General features: G+C 40.1%; 1 protein-coding gene across 5 annotated transcripts in view; it reads left to right on the top strand.

Moving 5' to 3' along the window:
* The window catches only part of LOC121289089 (elongation of very long chain fatty acids protein 1-like), a 76,540-nt gene extending 67,837 nt beyond the window's left edge, over positions 1-8,703 (top strand). For all 5 annotated transcript variants that reach the window (XM_041208115.1, XM_041208113.1, XM_041208118.1 and 2 more), the window contains 4 exons: positions 1,099-1,155; positions 4,383-4,488; positions 5,317-5,453; positions 6,841-8,703. In XM_041208115.1, the coding sequence (XP_041064049.1) occupies positions 1,099-1,155; positions 4,383-4,488; positions 5,317-5,453; positions 6,841-7,125 (585 nt within the window). In that variant the 3' untranslated portion in view covers positions 7,126-8,703. The remainder of the gene's footprint in view (positions 1-1,098; positions 1,156-4,382; positions 4,489-5,316; positions 5,454-6,840) is intronic.
* Positions 8,704-12,907: the final 4,204 nt, after the last annotated feature.

The following is a 12,907-nucleotide window of genomic DNA, read 5'->3' as shown; positions in this document are numbered from 1 at the left end:
GGTTGGATTGTACTTGCACCTGAGCAGATTATAATTTTACCCCTGTCCATGTGAGCAGAAAGTAGTTTTACAGTCCCAGCTGCAGAAATGAACAGGCAGGAAAGTGGAGATAACAGCCATGATCTTACTGAATGGCAGAGCAGACTTGATGGACCAATGGCCTACTCCTCCTATTTCTTATCATCTTTCCTACCCATTTTCCTTGGCTTTGTACTTTCTTAACTGTTAATCTTTAACATTTTCCAGTTGGACCATTGATCAGAAATTTTAAACTCCTGTTTCTGTGTCTCTCGTAATGCTGCCTGACGTGCTTGCTGTAATATGCCTTTAACGGATAGCAGCATGCCGTCACTTCAGGGGAAGTGTCATGTGATCCAGCCTCGGTTTCAATTTGACCTGGAGCAGAACACAACTGCCACAGCCCTGCTGTCCCTTTAAAAGGCATATTAAAACAGTACCGAGTGCAGTCTTTAGCATTTTGTTACTTCAGATTTTCAGCAGTTTAATTTTGTGCCACCAACTGTCTTGGCACAAACAACTTTTTTTTTTTCTATATTTACACCATCAGCGGACATTTAAATACATTTTGGCCTGTTCCGCCTCAAAGTAGAAACTATAGAAATGGGATAGCAGCAAGTATGATTTTGTGTGGTATTATGTCTATGGTAGGTGTCATATTCAACTTTAAAAGCATGAAGCAGTAAGGTATTGAGTGTTAGCAAATCCTGGTTGGAAGTATTCCAGTAAGTTTCTCACTTAACCTTACACTAGATACGTCCAGGCACTTTGGTATCTCACGACAACTGGGAAGTGAAGAGATTCTTTGTTACTGGTTGGATGGTTCTTGAGTGTTAATCAAACAACCCTTTTCCAATATTTGAAAGCTGGGATCTTCCGGGGGTGGGAAGAGAGGGAGGGTGGAATCTTTTTTAAAAAAATAAATAAATTTACTGATCCTATGACTTCCTGGTTTGTACAGCAATGTGTTGCAAATTAATCTTTTGACTCCTGAAGACTCTCTAGTAAACCAGTTCCAATTCAACTAGCTGTGTCTTATATGTACAGGCACTAAATTTTCATTTCTTTTTTCCTCCCCAGATGGTACATGTGGCATGGCTGTTTTTATTTTCCAAATTTGTTGAACTGTTCGATACGGTGAGTATGACCATTCATTCTCTCTCTCTCTCTCTCTTTTTCTCTCTCTCTCTTTCTCCAGATATTAATCTCAATCATAGAAATTTCAGCCTTTTGTCAGTACTGCTTCCAAATTGGAAGCTATCTGCTTTAATTCCATCACTCTGCCATTTAATCTCTATCTTCAGGTGGTTAACTAATTTCCTCCATTTTATGGAATACTATCCACTTCCTATTAACCTTTGCCTGGAAACATTTTCTACCTGTTTCTGCTCATTTGTGTGAAATTTTTTTTGTTAAAAAATTGCAGAATTTTTACATGCAAGTTATATTCAGTGTTAAACTTGTACCCGGTTTTTAAGAAAATATGCTAGAAATAGGCCTGCCCACAAAATCCCATTGGGATTATATGATAATTGTACTTGCTTGCAGGCCTTCAAGGAGACTCCAAAAACTTAAGCTGGAAGTTTGAGTGCATGAACCCCAATTGGCGCACACAATCATAAGCCGGGATTTTCTGGCGCCATCGCGGGGGATATTCGATGGCTCAGCCAAAAGTCCATTGACTTTCGGTGGGACGGGATGATCCCAGCTGTGGGCAGGGCCAGAAAATCCTGCCCACAGAATGGATACAGCACAGCCAGCCATTCAACCCATCATGTCTGTGCTAGTCCCAATTCTCCTTTTACTTACAGCCCCAGATGTGGTCTCACCAAGGCCCTGTACAATTGCAGCAAGCCATCTCTGTTCCTGTTCTCAAATCCTCTGGCTATGAAGGCCAACATACCATTTGCTGCCTTTACCGCCTGCTGCACCTGCATGCTTATCTTCAGCGACTGGTGTACGAGGACACCCAGGTCTTGTTGCATATTCCCCTCTCTCTCAATTTATAGCTATTCAGATAATTTGCCTTTCTGTTTTGCTACCAAAGTGGATAACCTCACATTTATCCACATTATATTGCATTTGCCCACTCTCTCTCTCAGCTTGTCCAAATCACCCTGAAGCATCTCTGCATCCTGCTCACCCTCCCACCCAGCTTTGTGTCATCTGCAAATTTGGAGGTATCACGTTTAGCTTCCTCATCTAAATCATTAATATATATTGTGAATAGCTGGGGTCCCAGCACCGATCCCTGCGATACCCCACTAGTTACTGCCTGCCATTCGGAGAAAGACCCATTTATTCCTACCCTTTGTTTCCTGTCTGCCAACCAGTTTTCTATCCATCTCAACACACTACCCCCAATCCCATGCACTTTAGTTTTACATGCCAATCTCTTACGTGGGACTTTGTCGAAAACCTTCTGAAAGTCCAAATAAACCACATCCACTAGCTCCCCCTCATCAACTTTACTTGTTACATCCTCGCAAAATTCCAGTAGATTTCTTGAGAATTATTTCCCTTTTTGTAAATCCATGCTGACTCTGCCCGATTCTGCCACGGTTTTCCAAGTGCTCAGCTATTAAATCCTTTTGAATGGACTCTAGAATTTTCCCCACTACTGACGTCAAGCTGACTGGTCAATAATTCCCTGTTTACTCTCTACCTCCCTTTTTAAATAGTGGGGTTATATTAGCTACCCTCAAATCTGTAGGAACTGTTCCAGAGTCTATAGAGTCTCGGAAGATGATTACCATCCACTATTTCTAGGGCTACTTCCTTAAGTACTCTGGGATGTAGATTATCAGGCCCTGGGGATTTTTCGGCCTTCAATCCCATCAATTTCTCCAACACCATTTCCCTACTAATACTGATTTCTTTCAGTTCCTCCCTCTCACTAAACCTTGTGTTCCCCAACATTTCTGGTATGTTATTTGTGTCCTCCTTTGTGAAGTCAGAACTAAGGTATGTTGGTCAGCCATTTCTTTGTTCCTCATTATAAATTCCCCTGTTTCAGACCTACATTTGTCTTCACCAATCTTTTTTCTCTTCACATAGCTATAGAAACTTTTACAGTCCTTTTTTTGTTTGTTCCCCACAAGCTTGCTCTCATACTCTATATTTTCCCCTTTCTTAATCAATTCCTTGATCCTCCTTTGCTGAATTCTAAAGTGCTCCCAATCTCAGGTCTTTTTTTTTCTGGCCACTTTGTATGCCTCTTCCTTAGATCTAATACTATCTCCAATTTCCCTTGTAAGTCATGGTTTGCCACCTTTCCGATTTTACTTTTGCGCCAGACAGGAAGAAACAATTGTTGCAGTTCACCCATGCGCTCTTTGAACATTTGCCATTGCCTATCCACCGTCATCCCTTTTAAGTAACGTTTCCCAATCCATCATAGCCAACTCGTGTCTCATACCATCATAGTTTCCTTTATTCCTTTATTAAGATTCAGGACCCCAGTCTCAGAATCAACTACGTCACACTCCATCTTGATGAAGAATATGAAGAATTCTATCATATTATGGTTCCTCATCCCCAAGGGGCCTCGCACAACTAGATTGCCAATTATTCCTTTCTCATTACACAACACCCAGTCTAGGATGGCCTGTTCCCTAGTTGGTTTCTCAGAAAACCATCTCGAATGCACCCTAGGAATTCCCCCTCCATGGTGTTGTTACTAATTTGATTCCCCAATCTATATGCAGATTAAAGTCACACATAATTACAGATGTTCCTTTATTGCATGCATCTCTAATTTCCTGTCTAATGCCATTCCAAACATCACCACTACAGTTTGGGGTCTATGTACAACCCCACTAATGTTTTTTGTCCCTTAGTGTTTCTCAGCTCTACCCACAGACTCCATATCGTCTGAGCTAATATATTTCCTAACAATTGCGTTAATTTCCTATTTTTAACCAGCAATGCAATTCCACCACCTTTTTTTTTTGTATGCCCTTCCTAAATACTGAATACCCCTGGATGTTCGGTTCCCATCCCTGGAACATCAATGTCTTGTGTCCCCATGTCACTAATTTCCTTGAAGTTAAATTCAAAACACTAACTTGTATGTGTTGAAGATCCAATGGGGATTAGACATTATGAATATAGTGCAAATTCTAAGTAATCCATGTATGTTCTGCTTATTTTTCCCAGCAAAGTTTTATACAAAGGAGGGGTGACCTTTTCTGTGACTAATACTGAACCTAAGCAGATATTTAAATGTTTCATTAATTTAATAAACTCTATCTCATTACATTGACACTTTGAACAGAATAAATATCATTGCTTCCTGTTTTCTTTCTGTTCAAGACATTTTGCTTGGGTTGATATGTTCTCTTGCTGTCTTTTCGTTGTCTTAGGTTTTCTTTGTCTTGCGGAAGAAAAACAGTCAGATTACCTTCCTTCACATCTTCCATCATTCAATCATGCCTTGGACCTGGTGGTGGGGAGTCAAGTTTGGACCAGGTATGGAGAGATTTTGGACTTCCACCATCCTGTAAACTTGAAGTTATCTGAAACTGTACATGCCCATGTCCGAACTCGCACAAAGTCCTGTTTACTTATTACCTCAGTGCTTGCTGAGCTACAGTGGTCCCCAGTTGAGCAATACTTGAAGAGTAATTTATATTAAAAAAATTCTCCATGTCCTCTCGGTCCTCATCCTATCTCTAATCTTCTCCAAACCCACAACTCTCTGATATCTGCACTCCAATTCTGCCCTCCTGAACATCCCTGATTTTCATTGTGCCACCATTGATGGCACCTTCAACTGCCTACGCTCTAAGCTGTGGACTTAACCTTCTCTCTCCTCCCTTAAGGCGTTTCTCAATAAAATCTACATCCTTAACCAAGTCAAAAACAGAATTACCTGGAAAAACTCAGCAGGTCTGGCAGCATCGGCGGAGAAGAAAAGAGTTGACGTTTTGAGTCCTCATGACCCTTCGACAAATCTAGTTCTGTCGAAGGGTCATGAGGACTCGAAACGTCAACTCTTTTCTTCTCCGCCGATGCTGCCAGACCTGAGTTTTTCCAGGTAATTCTGTTTTTGTTTTGGATTTCCAGCATCCGCAGTTTTTTTGTTTTTATCCTTAACCAAGTGTTTGATTATCTACCCTGATATTGTCTATGTTGCTCTGTGCCAAATGTTTTATAATACTTCCCTGAAGTGGCTTGGGATGCTTTATTTTGTTAAAGGTGCTATATAATCTGTTGCTGTATTCGTTTCATTTGGATGAATAACAATATCTGATGCACAGGCTTTGTTCTTGATGGCTGATGCTGTGTTTCTTTCAGGTGGTATGGGATCCTTCCATGCCATGGTGAACTCTATCGTCCATGTCATCATGTACTTCTATTATGGGCTATCCGCAGCTGGTCCGGCTTTTCAGAAATATCTCTGGTGGAAAAAGTATATGACAGCAATCCAGTTGGTCAGTGTCACTGTTTTTGTATTTAGGTGTTTATAGGAAGGGGTGAGGTGTGGTTTCCCTTTGTTTACTTTTAGTGCAGACCTTTTATTCTGGCATGAGGGAGTAAGAGATGCTTGAGCTTGTAGTGGTTGTTTTTGTTTTAAGACTAGGTAGTGGAAAAGTATAATATCATGGTCTAGTTTAGAGTTCCCACAAAGGGAAATATCCTTTCAGCATCCACCCAGTCAAGTACCTTCAGAATCTTACTCCAACAGATACAGGCCCAGCCTATCCAATCTTTCCTCATAAGATAATTGTCCTCCCGTCCCAGCTATCAGTCGAGTGAATCTTCTCTGAACTGCTAATGCATTTTGTAAGGAGACCAAAACTGTGTACACACTGCAGATGTGGTCTCATCTCCCTATACAACTTTTAGCAAAATGTTCCTACTTTAAATTCCATAGCCCTTGCAATAAACCAACAACATTCTAATTGCCTGCACATTAATCTTTCGTAATTTGGGTACCAGGACACACAGATCCCACTCCTGCAGAGTTCTGCAATCTGCCTATTTAAATAATGTGCTGCTTTTCTATTCTTCCTGCTAAAGTGGACAAGTTCATTTTTATGGCTTTTGGGCATCCAGAAGTACTTTGCAGCCAGTGAACTCAATTTCGAAGTATAGTCAGTCTTGTAATTAGAGAAAATACCAGCCAATTGGCGCACAAGATGCCATAATCAATGCAATAATGATAGATAATCTGTTAGTGACATTGGATAGAATCATAGGATGACACAACATAGAGGCAACCATTTGGTGAAGCTATCCAATTAGTCCCATTGCCCTATTTTTCCCTCTTTCAAATTTTACTATTGAAACTGCTTCCACCACCCTTTTCAGTGCATTCTAGAACATAACTTGCTGTCTTTTGTAAGTTTCCTCAAGTTCTTTTTGCCAATCCATAAACTAATGTCCTCTGGTTACTGAACCATCTGTCCCTGGATATGGTTTCTCCTTCTTTAGTTTTGTCAAAACCATTAATGATTTTGAACACTTCCAGACTGAGGGTAAACATTGGTCACAATAGTGGGGAGAATGCCCCTGCCATTGAAATGTCTTGGGATCTTTTTACATCCAGCTGAGAGGCAAGTTTAATATCTCACCTGAGACTGGATGTATAGGTCAAGCAGGGTAGCAACTTGATTGGCAATGTTAGTGCCAAGACAGTGGTAATCTCGGGGCTAAGATCTATTGATGTATCTGTACTCCATTCTTGCCATCATGATTATTTTCGTTGTCCCTTGAGTTGAACTGTTTACAATCCCCTCTTTCTCCTGTGATTTCCTCTGAATGGAAGTGCAGTACCTGTTGGTATTGATTTTTTTTTTTAACGTTTCTATTTTACAGGTCCAGTTTGTTGTTGTTTCACTACATGTCACCCAGTACTACTTCATGGATCACTGTGATTACCAGTTCCCCATCTTCATCCATCTCGTGTGGATGTACGGAACATTCTTTTTTGTCCTTTTCTCCAACTTCTGGTACCAGGCCTACACAAAGGGCAGGAGGCTGCCCAAAGGCAGAGAAGGAAAGCAGAAAGCAGCTATGAAGAACGGAAAGCCGGCAGCAGAGAATGGCGGGCACTTGCTGGAAAATGGGGAGGTGATGAATGGAAAAGTGAAGACAAATTAACATGAAAATAACTTTTTTAAATAAATAAAACCAATTATTGTATTTTTGTTTTTGGAAAGTTTTCAGGAGGGAGGGTGCAGCGATTTATCTGGTTTTGAACTTGACTTAAGAATTTCATGCAGTCGATTAATCATTCTGGCACCAAGTTGAAATTCAACCTGGGAAAAGCTGTCTGACTAAATGTTTTAAGGATCCTGTGTAATTAACAAATGATGGGTTTATGGTTAATCAAGTCTGGATTTTGTTTGGAATCATTGCACTTCTCTAATTGTCATTGGTTACAAGGATAAAGCAGATTGTGACATGGGAAAGCTGGACCCCATGCCTCTGACTAAGAAGGCCTGTTCAACACTAGTCTGCTTCAGGCTAATCCGTGGACTTTCTGTATCCTGAGGAGTTGAATATGTGCAATTTTCCAGTCTCTGTTATCCTACGACTACCACCAGTGTTGCATTTTAATAATATCCCAGATCTGCAAAGAACTAAAAAATGTAACGGTGTTGCCTTTTAACCCTTCCTCCGAAAACCTGCAAACAATTAAACTCATGCTGTCTATTCTAGCCACCATCACTGAGCAGTTGAAGGCCCTGTAAAATTTCCTTCAAATGGCCCACCCAGTTGGGTCTGTCTTTAGTAATTTATAATATGTAGTTACAAACTCTGTCACTATAAAATGTAACATTATACTAATATAATTAGACATTTTAGGTGTTTTTTTTTTGCTTGATTCTAGCAATGTTGCTGTATATTTTGGGAATGATGGAAACCACAATATTTAAAAAAAAAAGCTGCTAGGTGGGACAGTGTTAATGTGGTCCATACAGCAGGGAGAGAATTTTTTTTATGAATGTTTTGTGGTGGACAGGTAGAGTTGGCTTTAAACGTTCAGTACTTGCTAAATACCCTGTAGGCAATGAGTCCCATGAGTAACCCTTTTCCTCTTGATCTGTCATTACTGGGGGCTGAATAACAAGCCAGTCAAGGGGTAGTGCTCAACACCCCCTCATATTGAGTTCTAATTGGTCCCTGGAGAGTGAGATCTACTGAAATGGATACTGTGGTTGTAACCAGAATTGTCTAATCCATGTCTAGTGGAGCAGCAACCTCCAATCTACACTTTGGGAAAATAAAACTGTTTTGAGTATAGGAGCTGCTGAATTTGGAAAACACCTACTCTTTTTTTTACTCTAGTCTGAAGAGGCTTTCTCCCTTGCTCATCTGCCTTACTATCTAAAGCTGCAGGATTAATAGGACCCAGGTTGATGCTGTATGTATATACGGCTTCCCTTCAGTAGGTGCCAGCTGTATGTCGAGATGAGCATCATGTGAAGTAGCCCCAGGGCATAAACAGTCAATAGCACTCTTCATCCATCTCGAGCTCCATTAGGAGCGATTACAAAGTTTCCATACTTGGAAAGCAGTACAGCTATATCTTTAGTTCTTTGCAAATCTTTTTCTTGTTGCAGCCAAAACAGATCCCCATGAGTAAAAACAGTGAAGGAAGATCTCTGGGATTATGATATCACAGGAGCAAGTTCCAAAAGGAATTCTGACTCTGAAATAAATTCAATTTCAAAACTCGAATGTTTGGCCTGATTTTCTTAGTGTTTGTTATTATTAGCAGCTGACCAGACATTATTTCTCTCTTTATGAATTACAAATCACAAAGGAAACGCTTGTTCCTAGAGTTTAGAGTTCCTAGGTGAAATCATCCCTAATTTCTTGCCTCTGGAATTTTGCTTCACATTTATTCTATTTAAGGTGTTTATCTTCAGAATGTGTGAGCTGTTGTGTGATTGATGCGTGTTTCTTTTTGAATTTAATGGTTTTATTAATTCCCTTGTGAGGCTTCTCTTTGAGGTTAATTTGGTAATTCATTTCATATTTCGGCTAGAATTTATATAATTTTTTTCCCTTCTGGTCCTTTTTTTTTAATGGTATCACTTAACTGGGAAAATGTAAAACCTATGAACCGCATTTTTTTTTTTTACAGCCTCAAAGGTTGCCCTGAAGTGTTGAGGATAGGCATTGTGGGCATTAGTAGTGAAGCGTGAGGGATAAACACAGCCGTATTCTGGGCTTCAATGTAGTTTTCTCTCAAATTAGTGTTTGAAAGCAGGAATTCTACAATGCTCTCGCTGATCAGGACTCTTTTCTCCCTTGGGTGAGGCGGTAGTGCTTTTTGACCAGATGACAATGTGGCCCCAATGTGTCAAATGTACTGTGAATTTTGACATGACTTTTTTGAAGTCTTAAAGGCCTACTGGGGGTGGGGTGGTTAAAAACAGGTTAGCTTTATTACCAGCTCCTAACTTGCCATAATGGTTCAGATCTTTGGGGGTTTTCACTGTAGAAAAGCATAGATTGAGGTGAGTGAGAAAGTTATTCCGTTTTAAATATTGATACTTTGTTCACACTGACCTCTGGAACCAGTTACAGGTACATGCAGATTCACTTGAGCGTTCACAAGGGGGCCAAGTTCCTTGTGCCCATCAGAGCTGTTTCTGGGTGAGTATCGGATGCCTTCCTTAGTTTGGGGAGAGGAGTAAATAGTATTCATAAGCTGCTCAGTGGTGTGGAACAAGCTTCCCAGATCTGTTCTTTGCAAATTAATTTGTCTTTTCTGCTAAAAGTTTTTTTTTAAGATTGGAGTTGCACATTTTCTTCAGCCAGCATAACTTTGTCTATTGGTACGGTAGACTTGCACGCTTCACCTCTGTGGCTACAAATTAGGGGAGGAAAGTTGCACAGTTTGGCCCATCTTTGCTGGGAGTTATTGTGAAATGTCAGACTGCTTATCTGACATCCAGTATTAATGAGCAGAAATTTCCAATTTAAATTTTGGGAAGACTGAAGCCATTACTTTGTCCTCACTCCAAACTCTTCTCAAACTACCGACTTTATCCCTATCCCTGGCAATAATCAGTGACACCAAGGTTGCAGACTGGTTTATATTTGACCGAGATGAACTTCTGACCACACATCAATACTACCACTAAGACCGTCTTTTTCCACTTTTTAATAACTTTGTCCCTGTCTCAGCTCATCTGCTTCTGAAATCTTCATTCATGTCCCTCTAGACTCAACACTTTTCAAATGTACTCTAGGCTGGTTTCCCTCAACCCTCCATAAACTTGTCATCTAAAGCTCTGCTTTCATGTCTTGACTCGACAATGCTCACCGTGTACTCGCTGAGCTACGTTTTGGTTGAGTGATCTCTTGACTTTTTTCTATGATCTTACCTTGAATCTCATTTCCTCCAACACCACAACCCTCAAATGTGTTCATCTATTTCTGGCCCTGAGCATTTCTGATTTTAACTGTAGCACTGTTGGCTGAACCTTCAGTTGTCTGGCATTCCCTCCCTACCCCTCTGCTCCTTAACCAAATGTAAGGTGATGTTAGGTCATACAACCTGAGGTGGCTGTGTTTTCTTTTGCTCTTCATTAATGCTCTTGTGAAGCCTATTGGGATATTTTATTGTCTTAAAGGTGCTATGTAAATTCTCCTTTTGTGCAAATTTGTTGCAAGGATCAATCACTGCTCAGGTTAGTGAAACCAAACAGATCCCGTTATGGTCATTGGATATTAGAAAAGGGTACTGACTTTTCTCATTCCTGCCACTGCTGTTTTAGAAGTGCTTAATATTTAACAGTGCAGCTGGTTCAATAAATTAACCATTTCTTGTATTTCTTTGACTCCAACTTGCTGCTTAACCAAATACAAACAGTGCCTCCTATCATCTGATGACTGTTATTACACCATGAAGATTAAAACTTCTTCAACTTGCAGTGATGGTGTGCCAGGAAATGGGGAAACATGAATCTGCCCTCTCAGCAAGGCTCAGGCATAGTGGAGATGCTGCAGGCTCAGCTTGGGTGACTGGCCCTGGCTCAGCTTGGGTGACTGGCCCTGTCTCACCTCTGCTAGGCACTTGATCCATAGGGGGAGGAAATTGAGGAGCAGGTTCACCACACGTCCCCCTACAGTACTGACAAAAATTTGAGAGCAAATCACTTGCCTGCCTGCTTTCACGGCTTGTGTGACAAATGTTAAGGGAGGGAAGAAATCACTTCTGGTGCACCAGTGCTGTAAACATGTTTATAATGCCTCCTTTAATTATAAACAGTTTAAAACCTGTCGGCTAGGCCATGGTTTAGGGCTCTGACTAGTGGCTCCTGCAAATTAAGAGCCTGCACAGGCACAATGGATCAAATGGCTCTTTTTGTGCAGTATGATCTTATGAGCTATGGCCATAGCACATTACTGAAAGTAGGCTTTTATTGTAAAAGTTAATTATTGCTTACACTATTTGCATATTGCCCTATCTGCTGTTTTAAAGGGTTAATATCTAATAGTAATTAGAGCCATAGTCCACAAAGGCATTCATTGCCATTAAAGTTGATTGAATGAATATATATCCCACAAGCATAGGGAAACCACAGCTAATATGGGGATTCAACCAATGCCATTCAGTATCACACTGTAGCCATCTAGCCAACTGGGCTAACAGAATACTAGGATGCTGCGCATATACTGTTTGTGACTGGTTACTGATGGTATTACACAAAGAAAATAATTTGCACTAATTGAGCACACTTCACAACGTCTGGATATCCCAAAACATTTTGTAGCTAATGCAGTACTTTAGAAATATGGTCAGTTGTGATGTGGGCAAACAGCTTGCACAGCAAGGTCCCATAAATAGCAAGATACAGAACCAGATCGTGTTTGTGATGTTGGTTGAGTAATAAATATTGGATAGCACACAAGGAGAACACTCCTCTTTGAACAAATAACATGAGCTTTTATAGCCATTGGAGAGGGCAGGTGTGACCTTGTTTTAACATTTATCTAACATGGGAACTCCAACAATGTAACATGCTCTCAGCATGGAGTTATCAAACAAGATAGTGTTAAATCTCTGGAGTGGGGCTTAAACCTATGACCTTGACTCAAGCAAGTGTGCTACAACTAAGCAAAGATTTACACTTCACGTCTAGGCTATGTTGAAGTGTAGCACTTCTTTGTTCATTGGGAAACTTATCAATGTTACTTTTCCCTTGTTCTATTTTGTTTTTGCCTCAATATCTCTTCCTGGGGCTTGTAATTACCAATTCTAGGCCAGTTACCTCTGATTCATCCAATTATGATGTTTCAAAATATCCTTTCCCTTCCTGTGTGCTTGATATTGAAGTCCCGTATTATGGATTGAGATTTTTTAATATGAAGCTATTCTGTTCACTATTGTAAAGATATAAAGGTCCATAATTATGAAGAGAATTGAGCTTTCAGGTCTTTCAGCTGATGGAAGTCTTTTACATAAATCTTGTGTTTTTTTTTGTGTGTGTATCTTGTGCAAAGCAACACTGGGGCTAGTGGTTTCTGATTTCCAGTCCAGGTGTCATTTTAAAACATTCACTACATGCTTTTCTAGAGTTTGGATCTAATTCAAAAGAAGTCTTGCACCGAGCAGGGATATCATCTTTACCCTATTAATACAGATCCTAAAGTATGATTGGCCATACATAGATTCTAAGCCATTTGTCTTCATGCGATGAGTGCACCAGAGCACATGGGAAGTGTAAAAATAAATTCTTTATTAAACTAATATTTACATGCTTTGTGCAACTAAAATTGCTGGATGCTGTGGCAAAAATACTTGTTTTAATAAAAAGGAAATGAACCCAAATCAATGATAGAAGGGAAAAATATATAGACAATAACGTCTTAAATTTAAAAAATTATATTGGGGATGTGAGCATTGCTGGTAATGTCAGTA

The sequence above is a fragment of the Carcharodon carcharias genome, chromosome 16 (assembly GCF_017639515.1).
Source record: "Carcharodon carcharias isolate sCarCar2 chromosome 16, sCarCar2.pri, whole genome shotgun sequence".
Lineage (NCBI taxonomy): Eukaryota > Metazoa > Chordata > Chondrichthyes > Lamniformes > Lamnidae > Carcharodon > Carcharodon carcharias.
Note: the sequence above shows the minus strand (reverse complement) of the source record. Positions and strands in the feature narration are given on the sequence as shown.